The following is a 22182-nucleotide window of genomic DNA, read 5'->3' as shown; positions in this document are numbered from 1 at the left end:
GATACATACATACATACATACATGCCAGATAAAACAGTAAAATATTGTCTAGCCTACTATAATAGTGCTGTAAATGGTGCTGGTGCTTACATCATCCACTGAATCTCCTTCACAAGACTTTATTTGTTTTGTTTTTCTTGAGACAGGGTCTCTCATTGACCTTAACCTATGTAGACTATGACCTTGAACTAACTATGTAGACTGCACTGACCTATAATGGGCAGCAATCCTCCTGTCTCAGCCTCCCAAGTGCTGGGATTACAGGCATGTGCCTTCACATCTGGCCATAAGGATTTATTAAACATTTCTCTCAGCTGGGCACAGTGGCACATGCCTGTAATCTCAGCCCTTGAGAGGCTGAGGCAGGAGAACTACCTCAAGGCCAGCCTGGACTCCATAGTGAGTTCAAGACCAGCCTGAACTACACAGTGAGCTCTCGTCACAAAATAAGAAGAAAAAACCCAAAAGCTTCTCTCAACTTGCAGTATCATGAACTACAAACTCATGAATAACTAGTTTGCTTTTATCTTACAGCATTCTCAATACTGTAATGGATCATGTTTTCCTTTGGCTTTATTCACAAATCTTACAATAATCCGAGGACCAAACATGTAGCCCACAATATGCAATTAATTATCTAAGATCTTATACTATAAATACTTACTGGAAAACGTGCAATTAACACTTTCTCTTATTTGTCAATTAAATATCTTCAACTGTATTTTTAAAAGTCAAAATTGTATATATATTGTGTGGGGAGAGAGTGAGAGAAGAAGACAGTCAGATCAATTGCATCAATTCATTTAAGAAACAAGGTAAATCATAAGTAAAACAAAACATGTAACGCATATTTTGCATCTGTTGTGTAGGAAATTGAAAGATAGGAATAGCAGGATAAAAATGGCATTTCTCATTTTTGGTGACCTTATAGATAGAAATTTGTCACTTTATTTATATGGAATTCAAATTAAGTACATTCAGAAAATCACAAGTCAAAAAAATGACTATATTTGGTGTAAAGACAAGCTACATATAATAAATTAGGGAGCTTAAAAATGCTAGCCTCAGGCTGAGGATGTAGCTCAGTGGCACAGGGCCTGTCTACAAAGCATAAGACCAAGAGTTTAATTCCTGGTTCCTAAATAAATAAACAAATAAATAAATGCTAGTACCTATAAATGTCTCAATTTTATCTTTTGTTATGGCTGAGTAATACTCCATTATATTAAAAAAACACATTTTAAAAAATCCATTCATTGGCTGATGGGCATTTTGGGTCGCTTCCAAGATGTAGCAAGCACAAACTGTGCTGCTATAAACATGGGGGCACATATACTGCTGTGGTGTGATGCTTTTAATTCTTCCAGGAAGGTACCCAGAAGAAGAAGAGCTGGGTCAAATGAGACCTCCAATCCTAGCTTTCTGAGGAATCTCCACACTGATTTCCAGAGTGGTTGTACCAGTCTACACTCCCACCAGTAGTGAAGAAGGGTTCCTTTTTCCCCACAGCCCTGACAGCATTTGTTATTGGTTGATTTCTTGATAATAGCCATTCTTTCTAGAATGAGATAGCATTTCAGTGTTGTTTAAATTTGCATTTCTTGAATAACCAGTGATGTTCAATGTTTTCTCATATATTTATTTCCCCTTTGTACTTCTTCTGAGAAGTGTTTACTTATCTCAGATGTCCATTTTTGGATTGGGTCTTTGAATTTGGAGGGTCTAATTTATAGCTAAATGGATGAACCATGAGACCATAATCATAAATGAAATCAATCAAACACACATACATAAATATTGCATTATCTTTCTGGTATATGAAACTGAAAAAGTAAGTAAGAACAAAAGTGTACAATAGCTATTGTGAAATAGGAAGACACTGTCAAAAGGAAAAGGGAACTAGAGAGGGGAGAGGGGAAACAACACACACGAGAAAAGGACAAAATAAAAACCAAGCTTTGTGAATGGGGAGGGGAAGGGGGTTTGTAAGGCGAGGAGGGGAATGGGGAAAAAAGGTACCAAGATATATCATGTACAGATACAAATCCCCCATAACAAATGTTGTCATATATACCTAAATTGTACCAATGAACTCAAATGAAAAAAAAATGCTAGTATGTCTTACTGTTTGACAATCTTTTAGAAATAAAGCAAGAATCCACTATGTGAGTGCTCAATAAATCTTAGCTAATTTCACACACACACACACACACACACACACACACACACACACACATTTTTATTTTTCTGGAGACAGGATCTTGCTATGCAGTTCAGGATGTCCTTGAACTCACTATGAAGCCCAGGCTGGCTTCCAGCTCATGGCAATCCTCCTGCCTCGGCCTTCCAGGTGCTGGGATTACACATGTGTGCTGCCATGCCTGGCTACAGCTAGTAATTTTTTTAAACTAAAAATATTATTTAAACAAAACAAAAAATGTTAGTTATAAATGGAGTGACAAGCTTCTGACAAAACTAAGATATAAAGAATAAAGCAGAACTATGGATGAGCTGGCTACAAAACCCAAACTACGTCAAGTATAGTGGGCTGGAAAAGTCCTTCACTAGCTGTAAACACCCAGAGTATGATCTGGGAAAGAACAACAATAAAGAACCAATCTAAGGGGAGCTTTGTAAAAATAAAGAGAACCTATATATTGTGAAGAAATTTGCTTTAAAAACCAGTGTTTGTCAAACTGTCATTTAGACCAAGTCATTAAGACTATCTCTACTGAAGAAATTTCATAATTTGCTAAAATTACTGGTTTATATGGTTAAAAAAACCAAAAATATAAAAACTGATCTAGATCTACAAAATGATGAAAATTTTATTTTTTGAATTTAGAATCTCCCATAATAAGCATAAAAAAGAAATTCTTGCTTGACGACCATACAGTAGGAAAAATCTATTCTCTGAACTTGTATCACATGAAATTCTGTGAAATCTGTTAGTTTCTGATGTCTCGGTCACCTTGAGTCTTTGAAAAAGTTAAAAATTTAAAGACATGGTCATGCTTCACACAGCCAAACAGTTTTATTATTCAGCTTCAGGGAACTCTCAACAGTATACTTTTTCACAAGCCCTAGAACACCAGGAGAGAAATACAAGGACGCTTTGTCATGCAAAGACTTTGCCACTGGCTAAACAGGGAGGTCCCAAACCAACACACAGACTACATTCCTATACTCACCAATTAAAAATGTTCTGTGTTGGGCAAAACATGAATTTTTTTCACATCAACACCTTAATTTCCTTCTTGTTCCACAATATGGCCAAAATCCACTATATATAGTTTTTGCCTTTAGATATCGGACATAAAAAAAGATCAGTAGCAAGAACGGACTGAATTCTCATGTTTTCATAAAGTATATCACTTTGCATCTTTAATCACTTGTAAAAGGGGGAAAACAGTTTATTGTACACTCGTAACTTCAGTCACCAAGCCCGAGGAGTTTTTTCCCAAGCCAATCAGCTCTCTGGACACTAACTGGGTGTGCTCTAATTCAATTCTGGCATGAATTACCTGGAACTGGTACAGGCCCAACATGTTAAAGGCTTAGTTCCATAAGACTGCTCCCCTCCCCACTCCTACCTCCACCCCTTTCTGACCCCATTTGGAAGTCTCGGGCGCCATCTGCACTTCTGGTCAATTGGTAATCAACTCAGAGTTAACAAAACTGTCTTCTTGTTCAATAATTCAGTCAAATGGGTCACAGAACTTAGGGCACCACGACTCTAAGTTTATTATAAAGGCTACTACAAAGGACGGAAATGAACAGCCAGATGAAAAGGGACCCAGGGTGAGGACAGAAGGATCCAAGCACAGGCTCTCCTGTCCCAGCGAGTTGGGGGGTACCGCCATCTCACATATAGATTTACTCATCAACCTAGAAGCCATGGGAACCCCAGTGGTCAGCTTTTTATGAGGGTTCCATTAAACAGGAGTAGCTGATTAAATTACTGATCACAGGCTAGGTGGTCTCTGGCCTTTCCTAATCTGGAGGTCAGAGGGAGGGACTGAAAGTTCTAATCTTTTATTCATATAGTTGGTAAGCCCATCCTGAAGTTATGTGGAACTTTCAGCCGCAATTAATTTTACATACTTACACATGCATACATACATATATATATGCATTCCTATCACTATCTAGATTTTGAAGCTTTTTGAAGTATTATAATAAAAGATATTTCTACCACGTAGAAGATTACAAGGGTGTTAGAAACCCTGTGCCAGACACCAAATACACGTCACTAAATTGTAGTTTGTAAAGGGTCGGTCTGTACTGACCTATTGAGGGAGCAGTGTGCGGCCCTGGGCATACGGAAATGTTAGACAGTTACACTAATGTATTCATTAATTCACTGCACGTGTGTACTTAGTATTCCAGGTACTGAAATGAAGAGATAGCTTAAGATATAGTTTCCTCAACCCATATTAATTTAAATAAGTTAGGAGAGCTTAAACCCATGTGATTAGGTAACGAGGTATTGACATAGGATTAATGTGATACAGTGTGTCTGGCTTGTATCTCTGTTTATTATGTTTGGGGTATGTTGGGCTTCTTGAATTTTTATGGTTACAAATTTTTTCAACATGGCAATCTCCTGTGATTTTTTCTTTAAATATTTCTTCTGAACTATACACGCACTCTCTTTTCTTTCTCAAATTCAGAGTGCACACGTTAGACCCTCCAGTACTGTCTCACAGGTCCCTGAGGCATTATAAAGTTTGTTGCACTGCTTTTCTGTTCAAACTGGACAAAATTTATTGATCAATCTTTTAAGGTCACTGACATTTTTCTTTCTTATCACATTCTGCTGCTGAGTCCATTCAGCAGGTTTTAGATTTTTCAGTTACTGTATTTTTTCATTTGTAAATTTTCTATCCAACACCTCCTTGTAGCTTTTATTTCCTGTCTGAGACTTTCTTCCTTTCCATATTCCCTTCTATCGTGTTTCCCCTTTGCTTTATTTTATTTTATTTTATTTTTTCCGGTACTGGGAATCAAACTCACGACCTTGCGCTTGCCAGGCAGGTGCTGTGCCACTGAGCTACATCCCCAGCCCCCGCCCCTTTGCTTTAGAGTGTATTTGTAATAACTGCTCTGACGTTTCTGTGAGGTAACCCCAACATCTGAATCACCTGAGCACTGACAGCTGTTGATTAGCACTCTCCATACAACTAGAGAATTTCCTGGTTCTTTATATGTCAGGTAATTCTGAATTGTATTCCAGGCAGTTTAACTATCACATTATGAGGTTCTGAGTCCTCTTCTTATCCCATAGAGAACACTGATATTTCTATTTTAATGGATAATGAAGTTACAAGTTCCAATTAGCTTTCTCGGTGAGCCGTAGTTCCAATACCTATGTGATTTTCAAATCTTTGGCAGAGCTATTTGCATGTCTGTGCCCCACACATTACCATGTGTGAGACCCGGGTGGTGGTTTATGTCACCGTTCAGTTCTCAACGTATGCCAGCTTCTAAGACTCAGACCCTTACGTGTGTACCACTTGGGGTAAGCGTATACGCGTAGGTAACTTTGGGAGCTTGCTCCCTTGAGCTTCTCCTGCTCTGCAACCTTCCACAGCCTTTCTTGGCAACCTGTAGCTGCTCTCTGCTTGTCGCAGAACCAGAAATCCAGGGTTTATTCACAGGGCACTTACTGCAAACCATGCTGAACACCAAAAAGACCAGAGGGGTGCAACAAGGATGCATCCGTTCTCAGGATTGCTGCTTTTAGGTAAATTCAGCTCTCTGAGTGTTAGGCTCCTGCCCCTGCCGCCCCACTACCATTGTAGCTGCTGCCACCACACTGCTTAGAGACTGAGACAAAGGAGAACAGAGAGAAGAAAACAAAAAGGAGCAGAAACAAGGGTAAACCCACACTTTTCCACTGGAGATAAAACTACAGGGTCCATACGCTTGTTCTGTCTGCACTAATGCCACCTCCTGGGTCGGTAGCAGGTAACAGAGTTCAGGCTTCTACTGAATACTAAGATGCACACATGAAAGATGCATATCCTAAGACTGAGAAAAGATCAACCAGAAAACCATACGCTAAGGAATTCCAAACATTTTCACAGAGCTGGAAGACGTTTCTAGAGCCAGTCACAGAAGTGAACCATTGCAGCCGGGCATGGGGGCACATGCCTGTAATCCCAGCACTTGGGAGGCTGAAGCAGGAGGATTCAAGGCCAGCCTGGTCTAGAAAATAAGTTCAAGGCCAGCCTGAACTGCACAGTGAAACCCTGTCTCAAAAAAGATCAAAAAAAAGAAAAAAAAAGGAATCATCAGTGATCTCCTAAGATTTTCATTTCAGATCTCACACAGTCATGTGCCCTGTTATTATCTCTGGGCCTGTGAATATGATAGATTAGACTTCTGTGATTCAGTTATATAACATGGTTGGCTTTAAGGGAAAGTATCATCAGTGAGCCTGACCTATTTGATGAACCACTTAAAAGGACTAGGATTTTTCTGTTAAGAAATTCAAAGCATGAGAAAGATTCAATGCTTGAGAAATTCTGTTCCTGAATTGAAAGACAGGGAAGACCATACAGACAGCAACTCATAGCCAGCAACTGACTTGGTCTCATAACCATGAAGAACAGAATATGACCAACCACTTAAATCAACCCGAAGCAGACTCTTCTCCGGAGCCTGCAGAACGAGAAGGAGCCCAACTGGATCCAACACCTGGATTATACTCCAACACTGAGCCTATACCCTTATAAAACTATAAGCAGAAACTCCATGCCGATAAATGAGTAAGTGGCGAGGGTTTTTTGTTTGTTTTTCCAATACTGGAGAATAAGCCCAGAGCCTTGGAACTGAGCTACATCCCCAGGCCTATTTTTATTTTGAGAAAGGGTCTCATTAAGTTGCTAAATTGCCAGGCTGGGCCTCAACTTGCCAATCTCTTGCCTCAGCCTCCTGTAGTGCTGGCATTATATAAACTCACTATCATGCTCAGGTAATAATTATCGTTTTTTTTTGTTTTTTTTTTGGTTTTTCTCCGGTACCGGGAACCGACCTCATGACCTTGCGCTTGCCAGGCAGGCACTTTGCCACTGAGCTAAATCCCCAGCCCCAATAATTATCGTTTTAAACTGCTAAATTCATAGTTTTTGCCCAGGAACAGCTTAATATAAAGATTTATCAGGAATTTCATGCAAATAAATTTAACAAACTAAACAAATTCACTGAAAGACAAAACTTATCAAAACTAACACAAAATAAGAAATGATTACTTATATACCCACTAAAAAAACTCAGATTTCTAATTAAAAATATTCCCACAAGGAAAACTCAAGGTTCAGATGGAGTAAATGATAAATACTTAGTAAATGATAAACAATTAGGGGCCCGGAATTTAGCTCAGTAGTGCAACGCCTGCCTGGCAAGTACGAGTTGATTCCTGGTACCAAAATAAATAAATAGATAGACAGATAGACAGACAGATAAAGAAATATCTAACACAGAAAGAACAGATAATCTTACATGAACTTGTTAAGAAACAGAAAAAGGAAAGGTTCAACTCATTTTTAAGGCCAACATTAGACTCTGACAGAAGGCTAATGTGTCTTTACCAAGTCAGGCTTACTTCATAAACACGAAGTCCGTGTTATGGTCTATACCCAGGTGTCCCCAAAGAGCCCTTGCACTCACAGGTGGGGTGTCTGGAGGAGAACTGGACCATGGGGCACTACAGCAGACCTACTCTTAGGCGGGGACCTGCTCACTCTCACACTCACGCGAACCACTGACCTATAATAACCAGCCGCCTGCACTTACACACTTGTATTCACATGCGAGAGGCAGCTACCTCTGCGCACTACGCGTTGCCCCTGAGCTCGGGTGGAAGGCGCAGTCCGCAATGCAGCAGTGTGAGAAGCATGGCCTTTGGGAGGAGACTGGATCACACGCTTCTACCCTCATCAGCTGTGGCCCCTCTGCAGAATCATAGCTGAATGGGCCACTGGGGCTGTGAACCATTCGGAGACGGGCCCAGGAGGACGAGGGAGGTCCCGGGAGATGTGCACATGAAGGAGACGTTTCCTCTCTTCTCTTTGCCCTCCTTCCACTCTTCCCTGTCCCCTCCCTCTCCGTCTTCTTCCTCTTCCACTCCCCACTTTCCCTCATCCCGCTCTCTTCTTCCCTCCCTCCCGCTCTCCTTCCTGATCACCACAAGGTAGGCAGCTCTGCTCCGTAATACGCTCCTCAGCATAACGTTCTGCCTCACAACAGAGCCACGTGACCCTGCGCTGAAAGTGTGGGCCGAGAGCCACCTCTCCTCCTCTGAAACCATCTACCTCACGTATCCTGTCACAGCAATGGAAAGCAAACCCCCTTCCCGTATAGGTACATTCGTACCTATGTCTGTCTCCTATCGGCTCCGCTTCTCTGAAGAACCCTCAACAACCCCTCTATCCTTATTCTACTTAAAACTACACGGTAGGTCCCAGCGAAGGCATCCAGGAAGGAACAAAATTGGAAGGAAAGCTGTAAAGCTACCAACTGTGCCCCGACTTTTCTTCTACATGACACAAGGGCACTGATACATGCACTGTAACCACCTGTGGAGCAGGGTGTTAGTACAGGAAGTCTTGTCATAACCGCGTTCAACTTACTCAAAGTCAACTCTGTAAAGACATGGGATTAGACGGTGAGACCAGAGAGCCAGAGGAGGGAGGCAAGGGAGGTACATTAAATAGCGCATCACCATCAAGGCCATTATCTGTCTCTACAAATGACCAGAAACAACAGGACCTAGATTAACAGCTGGCAAAAATTGGTAAAATCTGTAAACATAAAATATCAATTATTTTAGATATTTTGCAACTGTAAAAGAAAGAAAGCATAATGTTCAAGAAAAACTACGCAGTGAAAGCCTCTTTGATTATTTTTATTTTTTAAGACAGAGTCTCACTATGTAGTTTAGCCTGCCTTGAACTCATGATGTAATCTAGATTGGCATTGAACTCCCGGAAATCCTCCTGCCTCAGCCTCCCAAGTACTAGGATCACTGACGTGCGCTGTCACACCCAGCCTTCTTTGATCTTCTTGAGTAATAAACGGAATAATAGTACTAAATAATAATACAAAACAGCTAACGGAAATACCAGCTACAGAAGCAATAAAGAAATGTAAAACTGTCTTCAAGCCTGGGGATATAATGCAGTGGTAGAGGCTAGTGTAGGCCAGGGGCTTCGAAGACAGACATGGTAATTTACAAAATGAAACAAGCAGGAATTCCCATACATTACATCTATACACAGCAATCACTAGATATACAGATTTAATGTACGAATTCAAGGCACACTTGACTACACAGGATTTCTGTCTTTTGATGTGCACTCATACATGCCTGTAATCCCTGCAGTAAAGAGGCTGATGCTGAGCACAGCAAGTTCAAGGTCAGCCTAGACGACACAGCAATAGACTGTCTCAAAAAAGGAGGAAATCCCCAAGGAACTCTACTGAATACTTACTAATCCACAGGAATGTCCAACATGTACTAAAAGTGACTACGATTATAGAATAATGTACATGAAAGAAGAATGTATAGAACATCATCTCCTTGTTCTTTAACAAATCAATTAGCAATAAAAGAAATGAAGAAAAACCTTTTCAATGCCTGTGCATGTGAGTGTGTGTGTCTGTATAAACATGGGTCATTAACAAGGCTTCTTGAGTTTGAATCCCTTATGATAGTAAGAAGATGGAAAGGATAAATTAGTACCTGTTTCTTAACTGTGTTATCTTTTTTGTTTGTCTGTTTTTGGTTTTCTGAGACAGGGTCTCACCATGTAGTTCAGGCTGACCTTGAACTCACTATGTGAGCCTCCTGCCTCAGCCTCCTGAGTGCTGGGATTACAGGCATCTACCACCATGCCCAGCTCATGTTATCCTTTTACAACGGGAAGGATCAACAAGGAAATTTGAAATTAAAAGATGAACACAAAATTACTACTAAAAATAGAAAACAAGCTAACAGGCCACAGTCATACCCATTAAATAACAAAATCTAACATCTGGTGTGGTGACAAACACTTGTAATCACAGCACTCTGGGAGGCTGAGGTAAGAGGATTCCAAGTTCAAGCCCAGCCCAGGCAACTTATTTAGGAAAACCTAATCAATAGGCAACTTATTTAGGAGAACCTAATCAATCAATCAATGAATCAATCAAACAAACAAACAAATAAACAAAAACAGGTAGACAGGCTGGGGATGAAGTTCAGAGCAAGGGCCCTGGGTTCTATCCCCCATACTATAAAAACAAAACAAAGCAAAACATCTGTTTGAGACTTGAAGACTAAAGCTCTTCTTTTAATGACTGCTACTCAAACAGTATTTTTAATTATATACACTTAGTGTGTACAACATTTTGTCTGATTACTGTTTTCTTGGTTTTTTGACACAGGGTCTCACTACGTAGTTCAGCCTGGCCTTGAACTCACTGTGTAACCCTAGCTGCACTTAAATGTGTGGCGATTCCCCAGCCTCAGGCTCCCAAGTGCTGGGATTCCAGGTGTGCACCACTATGTCCAGATGTTTGCTTTGTTTTATTTGTGATACTGGGGATTGAACTCAGGACCTCTGGCATGCTAGGCTTGCACTCTTCCACCAAGCTTTTCAGACAGGGCCTTCCCAAATTGCCCAGACTGGTCTTGAACTTGTGATCCTCTTGCCTTAGTCTCCCAAGTAGCTGAGATTAAAGGTGTGTGGGTCAACCACACCTCAACATGATGCGTTAATATAATGAAGCGATTACTATAACCACATAAATTGGCGTATCCATCAACACATATAATGATCTTTTTACCTCACTGAGAGTAGCCAATATCTCTCTCAACAAATCCCCAGTATACAATATACTATTATTAACTACAGATCTCATGTTGCACATTAGATCTTTAGAATCATGCATCCAAATTACCCAGATCTTTATATCCTTTCACTGAGTATCTCAGTTCCCCAACCCCTCACTATTCCCAAAAAAATAATGTCCATGCACAAAAGCAAGGGACTAGTAATGTCTGGCAAGGTGCCCACGAACATATCCACATGCCAACAAATATTTCAAGCTAACTGAACTTCTCTCTTGGACTGTAAAATTGTTCTATTAATTTTCTGCCCAGCAAAATAGGAAAAATGCATGCTTTAAGCTTTAAAACCAAGTTACGTCTGTATAGGGCTGTGCGATAAATCCCTTCGTGTGTTAACAACTTGTGATCTATAATGCAGTCATCTATTTTCTTTCAGAAAGTCACATTACATTCTCTGTGCTCAGCAAGAAAAAAAGCTGCGTTGGGAGTGGTGGCTGTGAGGGAAGGCTGCAGCGCAGCTCCAAGGGGACGAGAAGAGAGTAAGCTTACACAGAGTATGCGGTCTGCAATTCAGCTTTCTATTTCACTGGTTGAATTCCTGGTCAAAAATCAATTTCTTCTACACAGTACATACTTGACAATTAATGTCAGTCTTTCCAATAGATCTCTAACTATTCAAAGAAGACTTTGAAACAAAAATATCCAACAGTCTTACAATGAATCTCCAAATTCTATCTCATGTAACTGACGGGCATGGGCAGAGTTTAACCTTCTAATAGGGCATTACTGAGCATAGGAAACAGTGTGTGGAAATTCAAAACTTAAAATACTCACTTTTACAGTTTCTTCTGTGTTAAGCTTATTTCCCTTAACCAAAACAATTTGGAAAGGCTTGTTATTGTCCCAAACATGCTGAAAAAGAATTAAACACAAAGGTGTTTTAGTGAAAGAAACGAATATTCTCTGGCAACAATGAAGCTGTCTCTTGGTTCCCATGTACATTGGAAAACTATGAAAACTCTGAACTAGCAACTGAAAAATCACATATATTAAATTAAGCATTATAGCCACTAGCTCTTGGTTTTCAAAGCAAAACATAGGCAGCACTCACACTGCTAAGAGAAATCACTAAAGTAAAAGTAACAACAGGGGCCGGGAGTATAGCTCAGTAGCAGAGTGGTTGCCCAGCAAGCACAAGGTCCTAAACTCAGTCCAAAGCACTTCCCCTAAAGAAACATCAACAAATAGTATTCAAAAACTCTGGATAAGCCAGGCATGGTGGCACACACCCGTAATCCCAGCATTTGGGAGGATGAGGAAGGTGGATCGCTGCAAGCTAGAGACCAACCTGGGCTACAAAGTGAGCACAAGGCCAGCCTAAACTGCATAGCAAGACCCAGTCTCAAAAAAACAAAAACAAAAACAAAAACCCACACAAAACTTTGGATAGAGCATGGTAGCACAGGCCTGTAATTGCAGCACTTGGGAAGCTGAGGCAGGAGGATCGTTGCAAGTTCGAGGCCAGTCTGGGCTACAAAGTGAGCTCAAGGCCAGCCTAAACTGCATAGTAAGACCCTGTCTCAAAAAGACAAAAAAAAAATAAAGTATTCAAGTAAACACAAACTTACATATCTACCATATATATTCTAGAAAAGTGGTTTTGATACATGTTTAAATAGTAAAAGAATTGAGTATTAAGAATGTAGGCTACTACATTCTTAAAACACCACTTCAGTTAAGCTCACAGAAATGAAATACACTCATAAATCAACTATTTCTGTGCATTTCACTTTTTCTACTACAGTATCTCAAACTGCTCTTTAAAGTTCTACGTTTAAGGTCCAATCTCTAACTTGATGGCATTTTTTTGGTACCAAAACACACAAATGGCATATTTATAGTATCTGTAGCTTGAGCAAGTTAAAATCATAGCCTGCAACTTACTTTTTAAGGAAGTGTGTGATCAGTTTTTGGTAAATATGTATTGGTTTTCACAGAAGCAGAAGTGAGTCACGGAAATATGTGAAAGATTTAGTGTATAATCTAACAAAATCACATGCTGTCTAGAGTTACAAGGCTCACACATGGAACTTACAGAAATAACTCGTGTTTTCTTTGGCGGTAAGGGAAGAGGAAAGCTAGATGAATTCCGATTTATGGCAGCTTCTATGGCAATCATTTCCTGCTCATACATCTTCTTGATCTTGCAGCACTCCACAAGTACAAAGTGGGGCAGGGCCCTGTTCACAACGCAGTTCCGGATGTACTGGGGGACGACAAGGGCAAGTGCACACTTTCAGGCAGACATACTGACAGAATGAAATCAATCTGAACAGCACTGTGTGAAATGCACACAAGCACATCTTATACAACATGCTATGAGGAATATGATCACTCAAAACATAACACATTAAATAGCTAGCTACCATTAATTAAAGGTCTAAGAACTAAACCTGACATATAATTACATGTTGATCTTCACAATGCTATATAATTTTTTAAGATTAACCCCATTTAACATCTTAAAGAAATGAAACTCAGAAGGGTTAAGTTACACGCTTAGTATCTGTAAGACCTCAAATTGAGACAGGTCGGCTTATCTGACTCCAGAGTCATACTTCAGCCCAGTGGTGGCGAACGTATAGCACGTGTGCTACAGTGGGCACACAAAGCCCTCTCTGTTGGCCCAGAAGCAAAGTTGCCTGGGCAGCACAGATAAAAGCGCACAGAGGAGCTGTGTGCATGCTCAGGAAGGAGTAGTGTACCAGGCTATGAGGTCCCAAGTCAGGACTCGGCCAAGTTTTTGCATGGCCAGTCAGCATACTGCCAAGGGCATGTTTTTGCTTGGACTGGCTGTGAGTTTTAATAGATTCCTTTTTTATTAACAAAAGAGTTTGGCTTTGAGTTTTCTTATGAAAAATTAACATTTAATATCTCAGATTTAGCAAAGAAATGTTTTAATTAAGAGATTGGTATTTTTTTTTAATGTTGTGCTGTCTCCCTGGCATATTTGAATCTGCAGCATCATATTTAGTTGTTTGTAAAGAGTTATGAAAACAAGACCAAGAAGCCAGGCATGGTGGCACATGCCTGCAACCCTAGCACTTGAGAGGTTCAGAGAGAAGGAGTTCAAAGCCAGTCTAAGCTACACAGTGAGTTCAAGACCAGCCTGAACTACTTAGCGAGAGCCTGGTAGACTGAAAAAAAAAAAAAAAAAAAAAGAGCAAGAAGATATATATAGAGCTAGATACACTGCATGCTTGGACTGGCTGTGATTTTAGCAGAAGCCCCCACAAGGTAGGAAATACACTCAGCTGCCTTTTTCAAAGACAAAAGCCATTGGTTAGTGGAACATTGTCCCTTATGGTGGTGGTCAGCAAAATTCAAGAGCAACCCCAGCTGAGAATCATGGCTATGGATGGTTGATTCAGGGAACACACAATTCTTTAGCACTGAACTAATAGTGTTAGCTATTTTTGGTACAGGGATAGATTTGTACTGGGTACTTCTTTTTTAATTTTGTCTTTTTGTAGACTCCAAGTCTTGAATATCAAAACCTGTCCACAGCAAAAAAGCAAAACTGAAAACAGACTGTGGATGGTCATCCCAGAGGCCTGCACAGAGCTATCTGTAACGACTGAGCACAGCGGAGGAGTGCTGCGCATTCTGGGCAGTGACAGCTCTGAGTGCCCAATCAAGGGTCAGACAGCATTCTGACAAAAGTGCTGCTAACCTTGGCGAAACTGAAAGAGAAGTTTCCTGAACAGAAAAAGAGGAAGAGTCATTCCCAGTGTCTTACCTTCTAAAACTATCTACAACAAATCTGACAGCTGCCAGCTTTCAAATTTTATTGTGCATAGGAAAATATGATAAGCCCCTCTCTGATGGGGACTTTTACCAAAATGGTCACGTTGTCTGGGACTAATTCCCTTTCTCATGATTTCCCAAACAAGGATAAAATTATGCAACATGCTGGGCGTGGTGGCACACACCTGTAAACCCAGCACTTGGGAGACTGAGGCAGGAGGACTGCCATGAGTTTGAGCAAAGCAAGACCCTGTGTCTCCAACCACCCCCCACCAAAAAAAAACCGGCAATGCACCTCTGAGATGCCATGTGGCAGAAATACTGTCACAGATCCAATCCTGCACATAGCAAATGATGTCGGTCGGCAGCTGACCACTGACTTATAAAAGGCAGCCTGTTGCTCTATGCGTTTGGATGAAAGTGCAAATATAACGATAATGCGAGGCTAGCAGTAATTTTGCATTATGCTGTTGGTGACATCATGAGCTGGTGAAACTGGTGTCCTTGCCTGGAAGGACACAGGGATATCTACAACGCTGTGATGGAGGCTTTTTGTCATAAGACATAGAAAATGTGGTTTCAATTACTAGTGATGGGGGACCTTGCAAGGTGGGGGCAACCTCTGGTTTCATACAGTTCTTTGTTAAAGAAGCAAAACATTTAGTCATTCAGTTTCACTGTATTATACGTCAAGAAGCTCTTTGTGCCAGTGGTAGCAGCATAAATTAGACAATATCCTCAAAGGCCGCAAAAATGGTGAATTATATGATGGCTTGTGCACTTCATTTTCAACAGTTTCAACTTCTGGATGAAGTTCAGGCACAGTATAATGCTTTACTTATGAATAATAATGTCTAGTGGCTGAACAAAAGACAAGTCCTGGCCAGGCGTGGTGGTGCACTCTTATAAACCAGCACTGGGGAGGCTGAGGCAGGAGGATCATTGCAAGTTCGAGACCAGCTTGGGCTACAAAGTGAGCTCAAGGCCAGCCTCAGCTGCATAGTGAGACCCCGTCTCAAAAAGACAAAACAAAAAAGACAAGTCCTGGAGGGATCTGTAGACCTCTTGGATAAAACTGGGCTGTTTATGAACGAAAGTGGGCAGGAATAGCCACAGCCCGCTGATAAAGTCTGGCTTAAAATCTTTTTTTCTTAACAGACTTTATACAGTCTACCTCAATGTAGTGAACAAAAAACTACAAGGTATGGGCACAGTGATATATTCACATCCATGTTTATAGCGGCACAGAATGTAACAGCCAAATCTTGGAAACAACCCAAGTGCCCATCAACTGGTGAATGTTTGATAAAGAAGATGTGGTTTTTTTTATACAGTGCAGTACTACTCTGCCATAAAGAAGGATACACTCAAGACATTTCTAGGAAAACGGAAGCACCTTGAGTCCATATTCTTAAGCGAAATAAACCGGACACATGTGTAAGTACCACACTGTTTCTCTGCTGTGAGAAATGGAAAATAAATAATATACAAAATGTATATTAAGTATTGTGAAACAGGAAGAAAACGTTCAAATGGGAAGGGAAATAAAAGAAAGGGGAACAGGAGAGGAAAAAGAAACAAATGAGAAAAGAAGGGAAACATGGAAACAAAGCTTTTGAAATGGGAAGGGAGGAGGAGCTGAAAGGAAGGTGGGGTTGGGAGAAAAACAAGTTACGTAGCACAGATTCTCTGTGATGAACGTGACCATGATGTGTATCTATAATGCACCAATAAAATCTGATCTAGAAAAGCTACAAGGTATGGGGGAAAATGTTTTGTGATATCAAAACATTTGAGAGAAAAACTGCAGGCTTTTGAAGAGACACTGAAAGTAGGTGGCTGGAACATTTCCAAATATAAAAATACATTTGGAAAGTTCTGCATATGCAGACAATCCTACAAGCCACCAGGAAATCTACAAGGAATTTTCTAGTAGCAACTGCAAAGGAGTGAAAAAAAAGGGTTGTTTTGAGACAGTCTTGCTATGTAGTTCAGGCTGGTCATGATTTCACTACGTATCCCAGGCTGGCCTTGAACTTATGCGATCCATCCACCTGCCCCAGCCTCCCAAGTGCTGGGATTACAGTCGTGAGCCACCATGCATGGCTGAAGGAGAATTTCAGTAACAGATTTTTACAGTTTCGTAAGATGTAGACAACCCTATTTTCTTACTTCTCCAGATAAAGCCAAATTTGAAGGACTTGATCCTTCCTACTTACACTGGTTGGATTTGGGGGATCTGGAAATGGAGCTACTAGAACTTCAAGAAAGCTCTATTTGACAAAATGAATTCTATGACTTGTGTGCAACAACTGAGAATACAGAGAGGACAGAGTGTGAAGGGAGGACAAAGGACATGGCACAGTTGGTGGTTCTGACAATGAAATCCTTAATGTCTAGAATTCTCTGTGAAATAAAATAATTTTAAGTCAAGGAAAGCACTAGAGGTTGCTTTTCTTACTTTGTTTCAATCACCATACGCTTGTGAGCAGCTATTTTCAGCTTTGAGTCATATCAAATACGATATAAGGAACAGACTGACAGACGACCTCAGAGCTGCACGTGCTACTCTCAAGCTAGCAGAACATGAGCCAAGGTCTGACAAAGTATCAGTGTGCACATGACACCAAAGACCACATTAACTGTGCCAAGGCACGCCAATGCGAACTTCACCTTTCAATAAGGAGCTGTTTGTATCACTGAAAGCTCTGTTATCGTGTTTTTCTTTTAAGACAAAAGATGTTCATGCATGAGTTGTTTTTTTCTAAACTAAAACCTCAGTATTCAGGTGTAATTGTGGTGCTGGCACTTTATGATAAATAAGTGGGTTTTGGGTTGCAGTCTGGGCACTTGGTCTCTAAAAAGGTTTGCCATCACTACATCAGCCAATCTGCCAGGAAAGGTGAATACATGCTTCATGCGTGACAGACCTACACTGTCCTACACAGCACAAAGCTCTACAAAAGCATTACTAATCACCTTCCCAGCACACACCGATTGGCTATTGTAGTCTAATGTCTTGTTTTATTTTCATGATACCAAGGGGCTCTTCAAAGGCATAAAAGCAGACTGATCATTCATATTTCCAAAGATCCTTAACAAGTGAATAGGAATTCAATGTATTTTTCAAAACAATAAATTTCCTATATAGATTCAAAGTATGATTCAATGTACTCATTTGGAATCATTACAAATAATTTTAATGAATGCTACTTCAATGAAGGCAGAACATGAAATCACGTTCTACGTTGCCCACCCATCACTTTTTATCTTCCCTCTCCTTCTCATAGTCTAATGTTCAACTGCTCAGTCAGAATGTCTAGCTCCCAGTGACGACGTGTGGTAGAGCACACCTGCAATCCCAGCACTTGGGAGGTGAGGCAGAAGGATCGCCATGAGTTCAAGGCCAGCCTGGAACATACAGGAAGACCCTGTCTCAAAAAAAAACCAAACAACAAAAGAGAATGTCTTCACTCTCATAGCTGTGCACACACGTCTAAACTGTCTACCTTCTAAACTGTAAAATTTAATGGCCATCAAGGCGTGGTGCCACGTGCCTGTAAATCCAACACTGACTGAGTCAGGAGGATAAAAGTTTGAGCCAAACCTGTGCCACTTAGTATTTTAAAGGGCTGTGTATGTAGCTCAATATGAGCAGGGTGTGGTGACACATGCCTATAATCCAAGCACTTGAGTGACTGAGGCAGAAGGATCACCACAAGTTTGAGGCCAGCCTGGATTACAGAGTGAGATCCTGTCTCAAAAAACAAAGAAAGTAGCCCAGTGTGTGAAGGCACTAGTTTCAAGACCCAGGACACACACACACACACACACACACACACACACACAAGCACAAAATAAACAAACCGTGTAAAATCCAGTTTCCAGGTACAGTACTTGATAATAAATCTCGGCTCCTTATTGTCAGACATCACCTTGTATTTGGCATGTTTGTATCTCTCAAAACAATATTATCAAAAATCTTTTTTTTTTTTTTAAATAAAAAAATCTTAGGATTTAACTCCTGTCACTACTGATCTCAAACTTGGCAATTACTCTATTCCTTATATAATAACTATTTTTTAGTGTCTAAAATACTTTCAACAAAGTATCTTTAAGTTTCTTGAAACAAAGGAATTCAAAGCCAGGCTGGGCTACAAACTGAGTTCAAAGACAGCTTGCACTGTATAGTTAAACCCTATCTCAAAAAGACAAAGACAAAAAAGAAAGGAAGACAGACAGACAGACAGACAAGACAGAGGCAGCAACTTATTCTTTAAGAAGCAAACCTTGCTGCATTCAGTGGTGCAGGCCTGTAATCCCAGCCCTCAGAAAACTGAGGCAAGAGTACTGTGGTGAGTCTAAGGCCAGCTTGAGCTACACAGTGAGTTCAAGGCCAGCCTGAACTGCACAGTGAGACCCTGTCTCAATAAAAACAGCGGGGGTGGGGGTGGGGGGAAAAGGACAGAGACAATGACACACAGACAAGGAAAACAAGCAAGCAAACCCTGCCAGACATGGTGGCTGGCACATGCTTGTAATCCCAACATTCTTTGAGGGTAAGGCAGCAGTATCACAAGTTCAAACCCAGCCTGGGCAATTTAGTGAGACCTTGTCTCAAGACTTAAAAAAATTGGAGCCAGGTTTGATGGCACACCCCTATAATCCCAGCACTCCGGAGGCCAAGGCAGGAGGACAGCCATGAATTCAAGGGCAGCCTGAACTACATAAGAAGGCCTTGTCTCAAAAACAAAACAAAACAAAACAATCCCAGAACTTGGGAGGCTAAGGCAGGAGGATCACCATGAATTCAAAGCCAGCCTGGGCTACATAGTGAATTCAAGGTCAGCCAGAACTACCTAGTGAGACCCTATAGCCAAATGTGGTGGTGCATGCCTGGAATCCCAGCATGCAGCTGGTTGAGACAGGAAGATCACTACAAGTTTTAGGCCAGCCCGAACTACACAGCAAGACCTTCTCTCCCAAAACCAACCAAACAAACAAAAATACCACAAAGGCCAGCAGGGGTGGAGATGGGGAGACATTCAGTAAAAGGCAAACCTGTGAGGAAAGGGTCACTGGACTACATACACTTTATTTAAACTCCATTTTAACCTAAGGCAGTTTAGTGGCTTCCATAAAGTACACACTTAAAGAATTCAAGATTAAATGGAAATAAATGTCTTGAAGAGGTACCTGGGGTATAGCTCAGCAGCACAGCACTTGCCTGGCAAACGCAAGGTCATGAAGTCTAGAGGATCAGGGACAGTTTTTTTATGACCTAAATCATGTAAAATTCCTACCACATATAGAAGCAAGAATAAAAAGGTGCAAAGGGGATTAGATACACAAATACTACTGACTGAAATTGAAATTTTTTGAAATTGAAAATTTTTAAGTATTACTGTACTGGGCTGGGAAGGTAGTTCAATTGTAGAGCATATACAACCCCAGTACCCCTACCCAAAAAACCACTTTATCTAGTTAACTGATAACAAGTTCTTGAACAAATACATTTTTATACAACTCAACAAATGGCTTGCTGTTTAATGGAATTTTTAAAATATTTACCTTCCTCCAGAATATTTCACATTTAAACCATATGTTCATGTAAGAGTAGGCAATGGTAACAAACTATGTTAAGAATTCATAATCCTATAGGAAAATAATTCGAACACTAAAGAAAAAGCAGAATGCAAACACAGATACACACATTCATATATAATCATTATACCAAAACCACACATAACTGTAAATAAAAGTAACAAAAACATGCCAAAATGTCAACAATATTTTCAGAGGTAGGTAGGATTATGGATTATACACTAGTTATGTTGGTGCAATTTTCTGTAGATTCCAAATGTTCATTATCGGCATACCTTTTTTAAAATCAGAAATAAAAATTAAATATAGACATACACACTTCTCGGTTAGGAGGACACCACACCTACCTGGAACTGAATTAGCGGGTAATCACCAAACACATACTCTATTCTTCCAATGACCTGCAGCACGTAGTCACCAGGACTGGCTTCCTCCTCCTTCCCATGAATGGTCAAACGTTTCTGGATTGCCAACTCATTTACCTTGATGGGATTCATATTAGGGGATACATGAAAGCTAAACACATCCTAAAAAGAGAGAAAATAGAAAACTGAAGCAGGAAATTTTACATTTGTGTTGAAAAAAAATCACAGTTATAATCATTATGTAATATATACAAATGTGTATAATATTTACAATCTTTAAAGTTTTATAATTGAATGTATCTTCTATATTCTAAATATGTTCCCATATAAAATTTGTTAAGATTTCTGCTAATTTGAAAGTCATCTTACTGTATCCTGAACACCACAACTCCCACATGTAAGATTAATATTTAACTAAAGTTACTGCTGGGATCATCACAATCCCCAACATGAAATTATACTACAATGCTACCCTGACAAAACAGCACAGTAATGGCAAAACAACCAAAACCAGACCCAAGGGTCAGTGGAACAGACCAGAAGATACAGAAACAAATCCAAACACACTCAGCCACCTTATCTTTGACAAAGGGGCCAAATATTTTCACTGGAAGGAAGATAGCCTCTTTAATAAATGGTGCTGGAAAAACTGGCTTTCTGCAAGCCAAAGATGAAACCTACACCCACATGTCTCACCATGTACTAATCTAAAATCTAAATGGATCAAAGATCTAAATATTAAAACAGAAACATAATCTGCTGGAAGACAGAATAGGTGAAACTCTTGAAGACACTGGTGTAGGCAAAAACTTTATGAACAAAACTCTGACTACACAGGAAATATTACAGAGTCGACAACTGGGAACGCATCATATTAAAAAGGTTTTGAACACCAAAAGAAACCACCAACAGAATGAAGAGATAATGGGGAAAAAATTTTTACCAGCTAGTCCTCAAAGGACTAATATCTAGAATGTATAAAGAACTCAAAAATAATCAGAACTGCCTAAATTTAAAGATCAATTCCAGGGCCAGGGATATAGCTCAGTGGCACAAGAGCCTGCCTGGCAAATGCAAGGTCCCGAGTTCAATTCCTGGTATTAGGTAAATAAATAAATAAATACCAATTGCAATAATGGGCATCTGAAATGAACAGACACTTCTCAGATGAAGTACAAATAGCAAATAAATACAGGAAAAAATGTTGAACATCACTAGTCATTTGAGAAATGCATGGAGCCCAGGTGCACGGGAAGCCACGGGTGGGGAGCGCAGGTCTTCGGGCCGGCTTGCTTCCTGCCTCATAGGTGCCCGGAATGAGGGGCCCAGGTGCATGGGGAGCCATGGGCAGGGAGCGCCGATCTTCCGACCGGCTCGCTCCTTGCCTCATAGGCACCCAGAAGGAGGGTCCCCAGCGCAGGGGATGGATCCACATGGCAGCAAGCACTGTTGCACGCCGGCCCTCAGGCAGGCTGCCACTGCTCAACTGAGAACTACCATGACACAGAGAAACAGTGACACAATTGGCCCACCATGCACTGACTGCAGATGCCCACCCACAGACGTGTG

At 40.6% G+C, this 22182-nt stretch overlaps 1 protein-coding gene across 1 annotated transcript in view; it reads right to left on the bottom strand.

Moving 5' to 3' along the window:
• Pik3cb (phosphatidylinositol-4,5-bisphosphate 3-kinase, catalytic subunit beta) overlaps window positions 1–22182 on the bottom strand; it is a gene marked incomplete in the record, with an annotated part of 129427 nt that overhangs the window by 64860 nt on the left and 42385 nt on the right. Inside the window, 3 exon segments of the mRNA XM_013505790.1 lie at window positions 11672–11749; window positions 12933–13103; window positions 20596–20775. Of these exon segments, the coding sequence (XP_013361244.1) occupies window positions 11672–11749; window positions 12933–13103; window positions 20596–20775 (429 nt within the window).

This window comes from Chinchilla lanigera, unplaced genomic scaffold (assembly GCF_000276665.1).
Source record: "Chinchilla lanigera isolate Chin_1 unplaced genomic scaffold, ChiLan1.0 scaffold00100, whole genome shotgun sequence".
NCBI classification, from domain to species: Eukaryota; Metazoa; Chordata; class Mammalia; order Rodentia; family Chinchillidae; genus Chinchilla; species Chinchilla lanigera.
The sequence above is the reverse complement of the archived record's forward strand: the minus strand, read 5'-3'. Positions and strand labels throughout refer to the sequence as shown.